Raw genomic sequence first — 18063 nt, 5'->3', positions numbered from 1 at the left:
CGACTCGCGGACGCTGACTGAAGACCTCCCCCATCCACGCCCACATCCCGCGTACGTTTTACGTCATCGGTGTGTGCGACGAACCTGAACGGACTCCCCGGAATTACCCCGACAGACCGCTGGCCCTATGCATCACCAGCCCAGCCCGGCCATATTGTAACGGCCTGCTGCTGCGGAGTGCGGCGAGCCGCGGGGGACCGGTGGCTTGATCGATTCCGGCGACAATGCGGGCTTGTACAAACATGCATCATTCCGCCCCCGCCCCCCTCTCCTCTCCCCCCCCCCCCCCCCCCCGTTGGCAAACGGCTCTCAGATTGATGTCAAGCGCAGGACAATGCAGAGGACTGCGCGTGGAGAGCCGGCTTTGACATCGATCGCCGGTCTTATCTTGCGAGCTGCACGTGGGCAGGGAGGGCTCTCGATGGCCTGTCACCAGCAGACTCACACAGCTGCCGCAGACGCATCCACAACTGCTGCCGTCCGCCGCAGCTCGCCGCCGGATCGTGCCCCGCACCGCCGCTCCGCGTATTCCACCAAGACCGGCCGTTCCGGAAATTAAATGATCCAATCCGAGCCAAATTGAGTTCGCTGATTGGCGTCAGTATTTGCCGGCGCCGGTGGCAGGTCTCTAGGGGACCGCAATAATCTGAGCGCCGCCCGGCGTGACGTGACGCGCCCTCCCGTCACGCCTCGCCGTCACGACCCAGCGGCGTGAGATAGACCCGTCACAGGGCCGGGTCATCCCACACGACGCCGTCCGCTGACGCCCCGGCTGTAGCGCGCAAGTCACGGAAAACGCGCCGCCCACTGCAGCTTCTCTTCGCGAGATTGAGTAATGATCGGGTCTCGTTTCTCACAGTCGATAGATCACGTCGCGGCGCTGCCCGGGTGTGCACAGTCCCCCACGCTCCACACTCGCCGGCGCGGAGGGGCCGGGCTGGAGCTGTCACCAGCGGCGACACGTGACTGCCGGGTCACGTCCGCGCTTCGGCCCGGGCACGGCTTAGCCGGCGCCGTGCCGCAACCACCGGAGAGCCAGTGGCGTGAGCCGGCCGGCCCCGGCGCCGCCCCGGCTCCGGAGCCTGCGGCGTGAGCCGGCCGGGCGCAGCGCCACCTTGGCTCCGGAAACGTTGCCGCGCGGGCTGCTGCCGCCCCCGGGACTTTGGGGCGCCCGGAAGCGGTGATGTCGCCTGAGAGGACCTGAGGTCAGGGTCGGGGGTGCGGGGTGTAACCCCACTCTGATGTTGTGAGGTCTCAGAATAGGCAGGTGTGACGTCCCACGGGCATTGTGAGGTCCCTTGGAGGCCATGACACCTCCCAGGCTGTAAAAATTGCCGCAGGCGGATGGAAAGCCCGCGCGACGTAAGTCATTCCCGCGGGTATCGTGGCACCCCGCCCAACAATGCCGGGCGTGCGCATGAGTAGTTCTGATGGCCGGTGGGGAGTAAAAGTGGCCAGGTATTTGTATTTCCCAGTGAGCCGCCGTGCAGCCCGCGGGCGATAAAGGGTGTCTAGACTTCGTGACGCCTGGCAGGCGGTTGTTGTATCGATCGTTGTTCCGGCACAGGTTTCGTTTTGTAAGGGCGAATCAGGGACGCAGTTTTTCGCAAAATAAGTCCTGGGGGGGGGGGGGGGAATAAGCGGGAAACTGGCTAAACCGTACCCAACCTGCAACAAAAAGTATTCCTCCCCGGATTCGATACCCACTCTCTTCCCAAAGTTTGGCCTGCAGCTCTCTTCGCCCGCCCCTTCTAAACAGTAAACCACGTCCCCACGGCAGATCCTCACGATTCTCGCGTAGGGGTCCCTGAGATGTCGCGACAGCAGTTGACACGCCGGCTGCATATGAAATGACGTGCCATGAGACGTAGCCTCAGCCCCTAGAACACGCACACACTGGGAGAGTAGCGCTGCCATGTTTGGTTCCAATACCGACGCGCGTTTCGACGGTCTGACGGCCAGCTTTGCCGCCGGAGTGGCGGCGGCCGTGCCTTTGTGTGCCGGGCTGGCCACTGCGGCGCCACATGGGTCGTCTCAGGCCCCTGTTGACTCAGACCGTTCTCGGAAAGCCTGCCGCCGGATGCACCCGAGCCCAGAACGCCAGCCCGCGCAGCTCATTCGGAAAGTTCCCGAAAGTCATGGCGGGCGGTCGGCTGAAAGGCCCGCGGCAATCTAAGGCCGCCGGCACGGGCGTTAGCCCCGCCTGTCGGCAGGCCGGGCCGTGCTCATCGGCGGCTTGTCCAGCCGCCAACTTCCCGCGTCGCATTTGCCGAGGTTTGGGCCAGCGCGATGGGGCAGTAGGTTTGGTTAAGTGCAGCATGCCGACAAAACGGCGCAGCCAGACTTCCCAGTCCAATTCAACAGAGTGGTTAAGTCTGCATGGTTAATGAGGATGGGCATTTGCATTCGCGTTCGCGTAACGTAGCCGAGCGGTAGCACCATTTCCCGCATGCGGACGGGTGTTCCGACAAGAGCGTGGCGTATCCTACAATCAATATTTCACGCTTAAAACGCTGCAATACAAAACGACGGCGAGCCATGTTCGCTGAACGATCGAGCGTTACATCATTGACCCTTTGAACCCGTTTGCGGAGTAAATTTCTACCAGTCCACGTTTATTAATAGTACTTGCTTCGTTATACTAATAGGTACCCGGACAATCGTCACACAGGTCACATTTTACATTTGAAACGCGCGGTATGAATAACCGCATTGGACGTAAATTGTGCATGTCGTGTTGCGTTGTGCGCATGCGCATATATATAATATATATATATATATATATATATATATATATATATATATATATATATATATATATATATATATATATATCATATATTCAAGTGTTACCTGGAAGTTCAAATATCATCATTGTAGAAGCATTCCTGTACTTCCGCGTTCTTTGACTGTCGCTCGTAAAGGTGATCTTTGCAGAAAAAGTACAAGCATTCATCTCTTAATCAACGTGCGACGGATCTAGCCAAGTGGCACAATCTGTGATAAGTGCTTGGCTCCGGGTGACGTCCTGTGAATCAAGTGACGTCCGGGTGACGTCCTGCGAATCAAATCAAGAAAGAAGACTCTGGAATCATCACCTCAGCCTTGATTCAATGTGGAACCGGTTCCCTCAGATTTCGCATGCATCGGCCAAGCCTGTTCCCTCATTTTCATGCTCTTGAAGCTTTTCTTGCAAAAGATTGCAAGGATGACTTTGCGTCCAGAATAGCTCAACAGCCAAACTTGGATATCAGGGTCCAAAACGAGCTGGGGCGTGGCGGAACGGCGAAAAATGACATCTACCAACGAAATAACCAGCAAAATGATTTCTTTGTGGATTCGGCCCATTTTCTTCTCAAAGTTGTGGGGGTAAGGACTGGAACCCCCTCAGCTGGAAAGGAAACTACTCTCCCCAATGCTGCATATATTATGCACCGCCTACCCCAGTTGTGCAGTTCTAACCAGACTGACAATCCTGTCTCCGCCCTTTTCCAAGACAGCCCTGCAGTGTTTTACGCGCCGCATGTTGCGCGGCCCGGTCACCCCGCTCCTGGGTCGACCCTCATAGGCCAGTTACCAGCTGACCTTTCCAGACAGTTGTCGGTCGAGCAATATGCATGCCTTGGGACTCGTACCCAGTGTCGCTGGATAAGGAGTCCAACATCTTCCCATGGGCCATGCCGGCGAAATTCGAGGAATGGTTGACAACATCGTATTCGTTGTAATATTCGAATCAACTCAAACTTTCCGTTAAGTCACAGCAACAGTCATTTAAATGATTGCTTTTAAAACTTCAAAAGACACAGACTAGATATATTGCTTACCTTCCAGACAGTAGTGTAGTTTCCTATTCAGTTGAGCGAAGCCCCAGACCCCCCACCCCCACCCCTCCAAACTTTGAGAAGAAAGTGGGCCGAATCCGAGGAGAAACCCATTTGTTGGAGCATAACGGGGGTGGGATGCGTCATTTTCACTACGCAGTACCCTTCTTCCCGGTCTCATTTTGCGAGACAACGCCCCTGCTGGCCTATGTTGGTTGCGGGCTTCACACACATCGTAAGACGCTTGATCTCCTTAACTGTCGTCACCCTGATATTGACAGAACCATGTCTCCTGGGGTCGGAATCTCAGCCGACCCAAAACTGCGCTGCTCTTCTCGGAATCAGGATAGAATCAGCCCCTGGACTGTGAACCGGAGTCCGAATCGATTCCCGTAGAGCGGAGACAAGTTCAGATCTTGCTGGAAGGTAGCTCAAACTTTCAGAGAATGAAAAATCGCTGCGTATTTGGCCTACGAATACAATGTAAAAAACAAAATATGCGGGAGACATACTGACGTGGTAAAACATGAGAACATGATGTTACGGACACAATTAGCCTCGCATCCGGCCGAACGGCCTACCTGAGGTACCGTACCCAGCAAGGGCCACCACCCAATGGGCCCCATGCAGGTTTATCCGCAGTTCCCCACTCCAGAAAACTTCACTGAAGACCACCACCCGGCCGACCTGAACTCAACCACCCCTCGCTTCCCTCCCCTGGCAGTCATCCGTTGGCCGGCGCTGGAAACAACAGGCCCGGGCGTTTTTACGGCCCCGCCGCGGGACAGGCCGCAGCCGCCGCGCGGCCGCGGACGGTGAGTCAACAACCCGTTACGGTCCGCCCCCACCTCCGGATTGGGGGGCTATGACCCCCGCCCCCAGCCGCGCGTGCAATGTTGCAGAACACTCAACCGACCTGCCACCTCGGCGGCACGCAGCGACACCCAGCCTTACCTGTAGCGATGGGTATAGGGGCGGCGGCGGTAGCTGCTCGTCGGCCGGGTAACCGCGCGTCTCGTCTCCCCGGTGAGTCCGCACTCGCAGCCGGGACGGTCTGGCGGCGGCCGCACGCGCAGCACCCTCCCAACAATACACCCGCAGCTGGCCCGGCCGTGTGGTACTGACGCCGCGCCAGCAGCGGCGCCCGAGGAATGTCCCACGCGCAGGCGGCGGCGTAGCCTGACATCTAGCGACAGACGTATACACTAAACTTGCGCGGCACTGCGGCTGGTGTCCTCTGCCGACAGATAGTGATACTAGAGCTTATAGGGCGGTCCATCCATCTGAACGCGCTGCGGAGAAATTTTGTTTAGGAAAAAGCGCGCAAGACATTAGCAGTTGTTATGATAAAGCTGACAAATATAAAATTTTTAAGACTTAAGCACAAAGGATAACTTTTTAATATCAAAAGCTTAGGACGGCAAAAATTAGCTAAAGCCGGTATGGCAAAATGCGTGAAGGTTTTCGAGGCGTTCTCGGACCCTCTCGTTCTCGACTGGCCGGCTTCCCCCGTTGACCTGAGGCGCCGGCTGCACATATATGTGAGTCTGGCACGACATCAACGCTTCCATGTGAACAAGAGAGCTGGGTTTGGTTCCAACTTCTTAAGCCCCTTTAGTTTCTGAGCTACACGTCCGCGATGATAGAGAGACTATTTCTGGGAGAGTTTTCAAGGTCACTTTGACATTGACGACATCATAAAAACGTCATTCAAATCCTGTCAATCCTTAAGACATGCTGTAATCAAGGGTAATGAAAACGGTCGAGTCCTTCATATCGTAGTCATTTAACTCTTAATCAATGTGCGAAGTACGATGATGCAATCAAACCATGACGTATCGAGGAGCATATTTACTACACAGGTAACTCGGCTATCTGGAGCAGTCCTTACCACTTAAATGTACAACATTATTTATATGTAAACTTGTTTCGGCTGTTTGCACGATTGTACGTTCTTAAATACGACATTTCACTCTCGCAGTTCCAGCTTTTGATGATGTATAAACGGGACAAAGACGGAACCGGACACGTCAAGTGAAGTGAATCACCCTGAACGTCTTGGTACGTGCGCCCGATGGGACGGTGATCCTGCGCAACGGCCGAGTTATTCCTGCGAGAGGCCTTCTGGACATCAACCCTGGGAGCCCCTCACCCTATGGCCTTCACTAATATACCCTCCCTTTATAAATGCAGCGCCCTCCCCCCTCCCCCCACACACACATTTACTCCAAGCACACCCGTTCCCTAGCGCCCAGATTACCCCACTCACTCCAGGCACAAACACGGTTTGGACCCTCCCCCCCCCCTCTCCGGAGCGGTGGTGGTGCAGTGGTTAGAGTATCCGTCCCTGGACCTTTCGGTCCTGTTCTCGGTTTACGAGGGGGCAGGCCACCGCTCCGTCGGCGACGCCCACCGCTCGCAGCATACTGTGATTGCTCCCGCGCCCTCGGCGGTGCCCAATCTAGTAAAGAAACGTCGCCTCCAGCGCTTCTTAACCCTCGTCTCCCGCCCGCCGGAGTAAGCTTTGCGAGGCGCCACCCCGTCGCGCCGCCCAATCGCGCCGCCCACCGGCGTCGCACCGCCCAGCCCCGCCCCCCAGCAGCGGACCGCGAGAAGGGTCCCGTATTCGTGCACACCGTTTGGTGCTGCCCTCTGCGCGGTCCGTGAGTGCCTGCGCCGGCCGGCAGGCGTCGCCCGTCTCGTTTGGAAGCATGCCGATGCTCGCACGGGCGACGCCGGCTAGCGCTTCCACAAACGACCGCACCCGATCTTGCGGCCTCTCGAAGGATGGTGTGGACAGCGCACCGAGCTATGATGCTCGTCTCCTGGCTGGCAGGAGAGGCCCGGCAGTTCGCCCACCACCGAGGTGACGCTCGTCTCCTGGCTGGCAGGAGAGGCTCGGCAGTTCGCCCACCACCGAGGTGACGCTCGTCTCCTGGCTGGCAGGAGAGGCCCGGCAGTTCGCCCACCACCGAGGTGACGCTCGTCTCCTGGCTGGCAGGAGAGGCTCGGCAGTTCGCCCACCACCGAGGTGACGCTCGTCTCCTGGCTGGCAGGAGAGGCTCGGCAGTTCGCCCACCACCGAGGTGACGCTCGTCTCCTGGCTGGCAGGAGAGGCTCGGCAGTTCGCCCACCACCGAGGTGACGCTCGTTCTCCTGGCTGGCAGGAGAGGCTCGGCAGTTCGCCCACCACCGAGGTGACGCTCGTCTCCTGGCTGGCAGGAGAGGCTCGGCAGTTCGCCCACCACCGAGGTGACGCTCGTCTCCTGGCTGGCAGGAGAGGCCCGGCAGTTCGCCCACCACCGAGGTGACGCTCGTCTCCTAGCTGGCAGGAGAGGCTCGGCAGCTCGCCCACCACCGAGGTGACGCTCGTCCCCTGTCTGGCAGGAGAGGCCCGGCAGTTCGCCCACCACCGAGGCGCGAATACTACATTCGCTGGGCTCCTCACAATCCCGGAGCACGCTATAAGAGGTTTATTGTCTCGGACGTCCGTCCTGAGCCCCCTCCCCCCCCCCTGGTTTTCTGCGCTCCGTTCGCCTACATTCGCGCTGCTGTCGCGGGGCGCGGGCCGCGCCACCACGGACTTGGCTGGCGGGTCTCGATGTGTCGTTGGCCCCCTCCGGCATTGTGACGTTCCCGTCGGAGGTTCTGGTCGAGACGAGTGACAGCGTGGTCCCGCGAGCCGCGTGCTGATCGCGCCCCGGCAGGCACATACACTTCGTCCCTGCTGTCCGATCAAACCATCCTTGGCCTCGCTTTAACGTTAAGTCATTAAATGACAGCCCATCATCATCATCGGCGCTGGTCACAAGACGCCACGCAACATATCCCAGCCCCGCCATCCTCAGTTGCGGAGCCTTGAGTTCCCATGCTCCGCCGCTCGTCTGGATGCCGCAATACCAGGCCGGGGAAATCCGGTGTCCAATAGTCTCTCTCTGATCACGCAGAAGGAAGAAAAAGGGGCTGGGGTCTGTCATGACCCGAGTCGCCCTGCGGGCGGAGGGATGGGAGCCGACTCTGACAGTGCAGTCGCCCATGGTCCGGTCAGACTGAGGACGGTAGCCCGTGTCCTCCCATTGTACGAATTGTTGTCTGGCACCTTGTTGCCCGTGATGCGGGGCGTCGAAACTGGACGGCCGCCTAGACTGGCGCCGGAGTCCTCGTCCTCCAGGTGCGGGCTCGCTTACACTCGTCACTTGCTTGCCCTTGTTTGTCCTTTCTTGCCAGGCTCTCCTCTTCCGCGACAACTTCGAACTTTGCGATTGTTGTGCAACTGGGTTGGTCCACCCTCATTTCCGAATCTTCCCAACCTCTGGCTGGAGTCAGCCCTCCGTCGAATCCGTCGCTGGGCTGGCCTGTCGTAATCGCTGTGTTCGACGCTCGGTGCGCCCTGACGAGTTGAGCGCCGCTTCGCTCGCGGCGCATGAAAGCCCGCCTCGCTCTCTTCAATGCCTCATCTCGGTCGGGTCCTGCCCGCCAGCTGTTATGGGGCCGCATCACTCCCTGGCCTAGTTCTCATGAGCTGTGGTGCTCTTGGCTTCATCTTAGATAACATCGGCGCTTTCACGGTGGGGTTGGGTGAGGAGGAGGCGGCGGTCTTCTCGCGGATGGTTCGACGCCGTGCGCTGATTAATCTCGGAGATCTAGCCGATGGTAGACGCGTCCTATTGTTGCCACCCGTACGGCTTCATGCTGGCGGATCGGTGCTCCTCGTCCCGTCCAGTTAGTGGCTGTCCCTCCGTTATTGATGGTGTTTGGGTTTGGGATGGAGGATGGGGGGTATTGCTCACCAGGTCACCTTGCCTGCGGCTCTGGCCCCAGTGCAGGGCTCCTCTGATCGCAGACAGCAGACGAGAGCCACATTTAGATCGCAATGTTTGTCTTTATTAGTCGCGGATAAGACAGCAGTAGAAGCCTTATTCCTACAGGGAAAACCAGGAGAATGGAAATATAGATGGGTTGATATTTCGGCAACATGCATTTATCGAAATAAGAGCAGAAGTGAACTCACTTCTGCCGTTGTTTCGATAAAGACATATTGCCGAAATATCAACTCATCTATATCTCCATTCTACTAGTTTTTCTCCGAGGAATAAGGCTATCACTGTTGTCTTATCTACGTGAATAGGGTTCCTCGCAAATGCACTGAACAACTTATTGGTCGCGGGAGTAACTTCGTTACGAAAGGTTCCTGTGAAAAAATGTCGCATGCCATTGTTCTTATCTGAATTTTCGTGCGCATATGTCGTTCAGAAATGAACGTCGACTTGGAAAACGTCCAAAGTGAAATAATGCGCGTGCGGGAGTATGATATAATTATGAAAATGCTCAACGCACATGCTCTTCAGGGACGCAGTTTGGTTGGCAAAGTGGACACGTGAAAGCTCACATTCAGATGTGCAACGTAAGCACAACTGCTGATTCCCATCCTTGGTGTATGACCTCTGATAAATTGTCACTGCGGGGAAAATGTTACATCCCTTCGACCAGGGCTGGCAGGTGGCTGGGGACACGGTGGATAACGGCAGTTGCCCGTATGCGATTGTCATGACTGCCATATTTTGTGGCTAGCTTAGCTATGCGTGATGTTAACCTGCAGCCGGCCGGGGGTCTGAGACAACCACGACCCGCCGGGGGAAGTTGCCTCCACCCTGGAATCTCCAACTTCCAGACGCCGTATGAGAAAAACAAAAATACCGCTGGGAAAGTCTCGTCAAATCATCAAGAAGCCTCACCACATTTTTTCATCTGAAGTCAAATGTCAGGTCACGGGAGGTCATGAAAGGCTAAACACGGTCGTTCTGATATATGTAACTAACACCTATGTTAACGTGTCAAGACGACTATTGAGGCCACGGAAATAAGCACTGAGACTGTGGGCAGTCCATTCGTGCCATTTATGTCCACAAAAGGGTTAGATCAGATCAGTTCACCGTTTCAAATTGGTCCACCACTACCCCACATCAACGATACTTTTCACAACGTGCTTTTGACTAAGTTTGTCTTATTGGGTGCAGCCGTGGAACAAAGCTGTTTCATGCACGAAAATGTCGTTATATTCTAACCATCATCATCGTCATCTAACCGTTATCATTCGTCATCTGAAGTCAACTTAGCTCCATCTTTAAGCCATCCAAATGAAAACCTACGTGCTAACCGGTTCTATGTGACCAGTACCATATATTCTATGGTATATATCTCATATCTGTCGTCCGCATTATACGCGGTACCTTCGACGCTTGGCAATGCATTTGTAACAAACCGAGACCAGGCACGTTTGTGCATGATATCATACGTTACCAGCTTTAAAAAGACGATAAGGAGGTGGTTGAACGCGTCGCATTTGTTCATCTAGCGTCACCGCTCCTGAGAACATGGGACATTTACCTTGGATGACTTCGAATGATCTTTGCATATCTTCACGGGACTTTTTGTGACATCCTTATGCATAAGAATGATATTGCAATATGTTTTTAATGGAGTATTCGGGTTCCGTGTCCAAAATCATCTAACAAAACTTCATTTTGAGCTCAGCATGTGTTTTGCAGAGGGCCACCCATAGAGGTAGGTCATGACCTTGGCCAAGCTCATGTGCCCTAGTCATATGGTGGTTGTGCATGTGAGTTAGCATTATTTTCACCAAAGCATCACATGATGCGTACGAATTTGCATTATTTACGAAAAATGGCAAACGTTTACCTGACTTCAGGTTACTGACTTCGCCTGATTTGAGAAATCTGAAATAACAGATGGTGAGTACCATCGTGTTTTATTACTATAGCAAGTTTGAATAATGGCGATTTATCTACAAAAAGTTCGTTTGGTAAAGTTTTTTGCAGGTTGACCTCTTTGACCTGACCTAGGTCACTGAACTTGCTAGATCAAAATTCCAAGTTTGCATAGTGGATGCAAAATTGATAGATGAACAGGTACTGAAAGCTTTTCTTTGCTACAAGCGTTCATTGCTGACCCGTTCTCGAAAAACCTTTAAGGGTAGTCAACTTCCCCCGGCTTGATACGATGGATCCAAAACAACCTCTGAGAACCACCGAAATGTAACTCACACCAATGCATGCTCAACCGGAAGCTGAGGGGTCAAAATCAGGCCAGAGGTGTCAGACAATAGAAACTCTCCGGTGCACGCCCCCCCCCCCTTGTCATGTGCCATGTAATAATATATACGTGACTGAGTGTCAAAAGTTAACAATACAGGGTATATACTGAAAATATGAAGATGGAGAATATGTGATGCTGTTTTACGGCACGGAAGAATTGCACGTTGATGCTGCTCGATGAGCTATGTTTGAGGAAAACATAAATTCGTGTTCCTTGCCCCTATCGTGTAATACCGCGTACTGCCCGGTCATATCCAAATATCACAGCAGAGAACGTCATTCCTGACTACGCAATGCATAAGAACATCTGTGAGCGTACATCGTGCATCTTCATGCGAACTTCTGCGTTCCTATTTTTGTCAACCGAATATTATCCCTAAAGCACATGCGTCCACTAAGTCGTGCGTGCTTACATCACATGAAATTTTACGTCCGTTTTTTTGTCAAGCGAACTTTCAAACGAACTCGAACGAATTTGTTTCTGGCGAACAAGAGCGTGCACACATGCTTGTTCGGACAAATGCATAAACCTTTTCCCATACGCAAGGGTTATCTTATGCTGTGCAAATTCGTTAGGTTAGGTTAGGTCAGGTTAGGTCAGGCAAACTTATGTTGCGTTTTAAAAGTCAGATTTTGGTAAGGAGCCTTGCATGCACTCGATCCTCAATTGCCCGAGGCTATAAATAACTCTTACACCTTACGTCGGATACAATGACAGTCCAGCCGAGTCACAGTTGTATTCTACGTCTAGGATGTAGTCGCGGAGACCAACTTATGGAGAAATATGACGGGTGGGTGTGCATGATGCGTGGTCAGGTGGACGACCGGTTCTCGAACGCTCCTCACAGGAATATTGTCCATGCGAGCTTATGTTATCATACGTGATACCATTAATTCTTACAAATCTTTGCTCACAAAATCTCAACAAATGGGCCTAGTTCTTTGCGATTTTTGCGCTCGTGGCGTTACTCACCACCAGTTGCGTACCTATATGTCTGCCTGCGAATTCGCTTCATATGTGGTATGAGCATTGCTCTAGACGGCCTTAACATGGTCACATATAACATGACTGCGATGTAATGGAATATTTAGACCTCAGGAGTTGTATTGGTTCTACATTGGGCACAGAGCATTAGCCAATCATTAGCTTCAGAAAATCTGAATTTATTGCTGGTGTCCCCGCCTCGCAGCCCAGCAAAGACCATCGTTGGAAAGCAACAGAGCTGATGCCACTGCAGGTTTATTGTACACACGGACAGACGCACACGCATACACGAAGTGAACACACACAATACCCGCATTTACGAAGAATGCACGTATCATGCACATAATACCTACTCGGTGATATGTGACAAAAAAACTGTTCGAATAGCCGGTTGTGACGCGCCTTTCTCTTGATCCACGGTCTACGGCTCGGACAGCGTCTTGAGACCGTTCCTGATGTTGCACTGATGCTGTCGCCTGCTGGCCGATGCGGTCCGGGGGTGTTCGGCCGACCTCTGGTGGCGACGCTCGTGCTCTTGTATAGGCTCCAGGGAGTCCCGCAGGGTATGAGCTGGCGCGCAGCCTGTACTCCGCGGGCCGCGGACAGGGCGAGCAGAACCTGCACCTGTGTTCTGAACCTGAGTAATTTGGTAATGATGTTATGATTTACACTGTCGAGAAGAATGAGGCTTAATACCTTACTCGCGTTCTGAGAAATAAGGATTAGTCTCTGTTAAGAACTAAATAGCCTTCGCTACAGTAAACCTATATATCATTGACATGAAAACGGAGCCTAATGTGGTCAGAACGATGAACAGCAGTTGGTTTCGGAACCGACAGATTTACTGTATGAAGTCACAGAGCGACTTCAGCGTTCAAAAATAAAGTGATTGTTAATATTTTTTGTTTTGGATTATGTGAACTGTATTATTGAAGCTGAGACAAATTATGGTTGCTGAGGCACAAAGAAATAAATTGCATGCATCTTTGTAGGTGTGTGATTTAGAATACGCTTTCATTACGTAAGTACTGGATGTTGATAATTGCGTTTCTTTTTAAACGTGTTTCATGTCTCATCACAGCAGGCGAGGTCGCACCGATTAACGTATGATATCGGTTGGCGTCAGTATAGCGCCAGATTCTTCTAAACTACTCTTCCCTGTTGTTGTCTTCCCACGCTTCCGAACGCGGCAAATTGCAAATTAACATGACCACCGTGTGATTGCTTTGAGTGCAAAGCATATCAAATCCATGCTCTAGCATGCGCTTGTACTATAATTACTAATTTCCAGCACCTACGGTTCCCGATTTTTCAACTGTTCTGTTCAGACCTCACACATGAAGGTGCCTTGCTGATGTTAGGTGTATTCAAGAATGGAAAATCCTTTACGCGTTTAAGAGGACCATGAAAAATTTCTTATAAGGTATTTGTGACATGAATGTAAATCATCTTTATCAGCTGTTTCAGTAGCTACTCTCTGGGAATTGGAAGTCAGTTGTTATCATTACGTGTTGCTCTATGAGATGCAGCTGTGCTTCTCTGGTCAGGTGCCTTGGTCTGTTTTTTCCAGATTTCATGGCTTTGTTGCAAACATAAATGAGTCGATCTGTTTTGTATTGTTGTTCGCCTTTCTGTACAGCATCTAGCACATTCCTCATTAAAGCAAACATCTAGTTTCGTATTGGCTGCACCGACATATCAGAAACCGATCAGGTTTCCTTGCTTCACCGCGCTGTCTTTCTAAACCACCGCGACGCACACTAACAACCTGCGCAGCAGTGAAGCCATAACCCCATCTGCAATCACTGACAAGCACCGCGCGAAAGCAGCAAGGAGAGAAAGCTGGACGAGGCAGTTTGACTTGATAATCAATATCACGCAGAAATAACACCACTGCATATAAACATGTCTGGGAGCATTAAAAACAGCGGCAGTCAAATCCAGACAACCAACTAGACGGTGGTAGATCAACAGGCTGCTCCCGCCGCCGACGTTCACACTCACAGGAGAATGCTGCCTGTACTACTAGCGAAGCACGGCTCCATCCTGCACCCAGCGCGGCCGTATCTCTGACAAGAAGCTCCACTGTCCATGTTGTGAGCTCCCGCAGGGTCCCGGCTCACCCGCCGCTCCAGCGTCTCCCAATGACACTGAACGTGCCGCTCGGCCGCATTGAGTCCGGTCTTCCCCTTCCACTTCACCTGGCGTCGCGACGCTACCCCAGCGCCGGCATCTGCACCGTTGACGTCACGTACGAGGTGAGCACGGTGGGGAAGACGCTGGTGGACGTGATGTAGGCGGTGGAGGGCGAGGCGCGGAACGTCACCACCACGGCGCGCGAGTGCGTGCTCGTCACGACCGTCGTGACGAACACTGGCGATGAGGTGACCATAGCGCGCGGCTGCGGCTGCACAGCCGCCGCCGCCAGCGGCTGCTGCTGCCCGAGCATCGCCAGCAGCTGCATGTAGGCCAGTTGCTGGGGCGACAGCCGCGTCAGCTGTGCCCAGCGCGCCCAGCTGGCCGAGCTGCGGCAGCGCTGGCGTCGCCGCCGCCGGAGCCCGCCGTCGCCGCCGCCTGCAGTCCGAAGTGTTCCGGCTCTCCTGTTCCTCCAGCCGGTCAGCGTCGAAAAGTCCGATGTCGGCGAGGTCATCAGGCGGCGGCACGCGCAGTACGGGCACGCCGAGCGCGTCCACCTGGTTCTCGGACGACTGAGCGAGCAGCGGCCGGTCGCGGTCCACCAGGCCCGGCGGCGCCGCCGTGCGGAACACCTCCATCGGCGGCATGGTCTTCAGAGCCGTCACCAGCCGCGTCACCTGGTACGACTGCGTGATGGTGAAGGCCTGCGTGTTGTCGCCGATCACCAGCGGGATCACTGACGACTTAAGCACCAGCTGCGTCGTGCTGTAGGTCTCGGTCATGGTGCGCAGCGGCAGGCTGGGCGCGCTCGGGTCCAGCTGCACCGCCGGCAGCATCACTGCGTCGCCGTGCTTCCCCGCTGGCGTCGCTGGAGCACCGGCCAAACTCAGCGGCAGTGCCGTGGCCGCGATCCGCGGCGTCGTCCGCGTCGGCGCCGTCGGTTGCACGTGCACCGTGCGCGTCCTGGTGGCGGTCAGCCACTTGCTGTTGGTGTGGCGGCCGATGGTGATGGGGTGCATCGTCTTCAGCGTCGTCAGCTCGTAGTAGTAGTCGCTGGCGTCCTGCGGCCGGTACGTGTTGACCGCGATGATGCGCAGCTCGTCGCTCTCGATCGGTGCGGACGGGTCGATGGTGGGGGCCGTTGTCGGCGCGATCGGCGTGTCCGGCGTATCCGGGGAAGCGGGAGCGGGCTCCTCGCCGCGCTGCTGCAGGAGCCGCTGCTTGAGTCGCTCGGCCGCCGACAGACGGCGCTGTGGAGCGGACGAACCGTCAGAGACGCGAGTGGAACGCGTCAGAGACGCCAGGCGGAACATGTCAGAGACGCAGGGCAGCTCACGTCAGAGACGCAGGGTGCGACAGTCAAGAGTCACAGGGCGAGACACGTCAGAGACGCCGGGCGGAACACGTCAGAGTCGCAAGGCGGGACAGTCAGAGACGTCGGGCGAGACAGTCAGAGACGCAGGGATGGACAGTCAGAGTCGCAGGACGAGACACGTCAGAGACGCCGGGTGGAATATGTCAGAGACGCAGGGCAAGACACGTCAGATAACTCACAACAGGACATATGCAAGTTTATTAGCGGCAGGGACAGCAGCAGAGGACGGAACATGATGTGTATCATGAAATTAGAAGCACGTCTTCTGCATGATCGAGCTTAGAATCGAACAGCTAATGACCACAAGCTTCCCCACCGCGAGTGAATGCCATCGATGGCGCAAACGTAGTCACAAATAATATAAGACCCATACAATATTGCCAGACAAAACATCCACGCGAGGGCCACTCACGCTGTTGTTCTGGCGAGTCGAGAAGGAGCGGCGTGGCAGTAGCGGTATTTCGGGCCGGAACGGACGCGCCGCGCGCGCCCTCTGTCCCGGCTCGTACCCGAGCGTGAAGGGCCGCCGCTCGGGTGCTGCCACCTCGCGAGAGGGTCGCACGTCCAGCGCCGCCTGCATGCGCGCCTTGAGGCGCTCCTGCAGCGAGGAGACGTGGTTGGCGGCCGGCGCCGGCTCGTCCAGTGAGCTGAACAGCCGCTCGAGGGGCAGCACCTCGGGCTCGGCGACCGGCGCCGGCAGCTGCGGGAACTCCGTGGCGGCACCCTCGATGATGGACGAGGCGCGCGTGACGGTCGGCGAGACGGGCGGCGCCGCGAAGATAACGCTGCTCGACTGCAGCAGCTGCGTGTACTCGCCGTCGACCATGGTGCCGATCACGCTGGTCGTGTGCACGGTGGTGAGGTCGCCCGACACCACGGTGCCGCCGCTGGCCGTCACCAGTCCCACCACCGAGGTCCGCAGGCCCACCACCGACGTCTGCAGTGCCGCCGGCGCCGTGTCGGGCACGACGCTGGCCGGGCTGGCAGACAGGAACTCGCGACGCAGCGGCCGCAGAGGCGGGCGCGCGCCGGCGCCGCCGGCAGCGCCGGTGTGGGCGTGCGCGCCGGGCCGCGCCGCCGCTGCGGCAGGATGAACGGACCGCCGGTTCGGTTGGCGAGCGATCCCGCAGCTTGGCCCACAGCAGGTTCTTGTCGGCCCGCCGGGTGGGGGGCGTCGGGGAGGGCGTCGGCTCGACGGAGGGTGCCGGTGCCGCGGGAGGAGGCCGGCTGGTGAGGCTTTCGCCACCGTGGCGGAGGTGGAGACGATGCGTGGGCACCGTGCGTGACGGCGACGGGACCCGCGCGCGGCCGGCGACGCCGGCTTGGTGGTAAGGGCCACAGCCTCCTCAGCGCCTGCCGATGATGAAACGTTTGGTTGCTGCACCCTGTGCTCGTTTTTAATCTTACGCCAATTGCTGTTAAGTTTTGTATGACGGCTGCGGCCATTGCTATTCAGTTCGGCCATATCGACCATGTGCTCGCCGTCTGCACGATGACGTGCACCCAAACGCCTGTTGCGTGAAAATATGCAATTGTATCTGTCTGACTCTGCTCACAACTAGATAATTTACGTGTCACCCTGGTGTTGGCAGGAAAACCATGGGTTTTGCAATCGCGCAAAGCCATCCTTTCACCGCCCGCTAGAAAAAAACGTCCATTGCACGTCACAGCTCACTCGTTGTTTCCTCAGACATAATGCCATGCCCAAACTGGCCTCTAACTACTTAAACGCCACGATTTTCTGTCATTAACTCCAGACGTCTCCAGCGCAACAGTAGTTTCGGTAGGGCCGTGCAGAGGTGTCCCCCACAAACCTTGCGTTTGGCGCCGGGCGTGAAGACCATGACGGTGTCGCCAACGGTGGTGATGAAGTCGAGGAAGCCCGTAGATGGTTTTGGTGGAGAGATCGCCGGCACCGGCGTCCACTACCAGTCGGCTGACCGGCTCCAGCGGCTCCGAGGAGATGGTGAGCTTCGTCCGGTCACGGTCGGGGTCGCGTCGGGTCACACGAGGTCAGAGGTCAATTGCCGGTCAGCGGAACCCTTGGAGGTCAGGGTCACGCGCGTCGAGCTTCTGTGCAGTGAAACTGGTTGTTTTTGATTGGATTTACCGGTGATGACAGCATTGCTTCATGGTAATGAATTTGTGTACGCCAATGATAATAAGCCTTTGTTTCAACCCTTGTCCTGATTGGCGGGGCCATTGGCCTCTCTCTTCGTCACTGGTATTTTGGTAGGAAAAGTGTCACGATCATCAAAAACGTAAATATAGTCGAAAATTGACACATTGAAGGAAGTGTCCCTACATTTCGGACCCAATGTTCATCGAAAATTGACACATTGAAGGAAGTGTCCCTACATTTCGGGACCCCAATAAATGACCATTTGGTCGTCAGTTTGTCCAGCGCGGCGAGTTTCGCTTCCCCGGCTGTTTTAAACAGACAAGTTTGCCGGCTGTCACCGCCACTGTTCTTGGTCTCCCCCCCCCCCCCTCTCTCTCTCTCTCTCTCCTCCTCCTCTCTCTCTCTCTCTCATCTCTCTCTCTCTCTCTCCTCTCTCTCTCTCTCTTCTCTCTCTCGCCTCTCCTCATCTCTCTCTCTCTCTCTCTCTTGAACAGAGCGCTCACATCCAG

At 55.4% G+C, this 18063-nt stretch overlaps 1 protein-coding gene across 1 annotated transcript in view; it reads right to left on the bottom strand.

Annotated features, from left to right (window-relative positions):
- Positions 1–13518: 13518 nt before the first annotated feature.
- Positions 13519–18063, bottom strand: part of LOC119107459 (uncharacterized) — a 28572-nt gene continuing 24027 nt past the window's right edge. The window contains exons 5-8 of the mRNA XM_037230903.1: positions 16679–16785; positions 15845–16426; positions 14480–15307; positions 13519–14397 (exon numbers count right to left, since the gene is read on the bottom strand). Coding sequence (XP_037086798.1) covers positions 14137–14397; positions 14480–15307; positions 15845–16426; positions 16679–16785 — 1778 coding nt within the window. The 3' untranslated portion in view covers positions 13519–14136. The remainder of the gene's footprint in view (positions 14398–14479; positions 15308–15844; positions 16427–16678; positions 16786–18063) is intronic.

This window comes from Pollicipes pollicipes, unplaced genomic scaffold, assembly GCF_011947565.3.
Source record: "Pollicipes pollicipes isolate AB1234 unplaced genomic scaffold, Ppol_2.1 Scaffold_6686;HRSCAF=7923_pilon_pilon_pilon, whole genome shotgun sequence".
In the NCBI taxonomy this organism is placed as follows: Eukaryota; Metazoa; Arthropoda; class Thecostraca; order Pollicipedomorpha; family Pollicipedidae; genus Pollicipes; species Pollicipes pollicipes.
The sequence above is the reverse complement of the archived record's forward strand: the minus strand, read 5'-3'. Positions and strand labels throughout refer to the sequence as shown.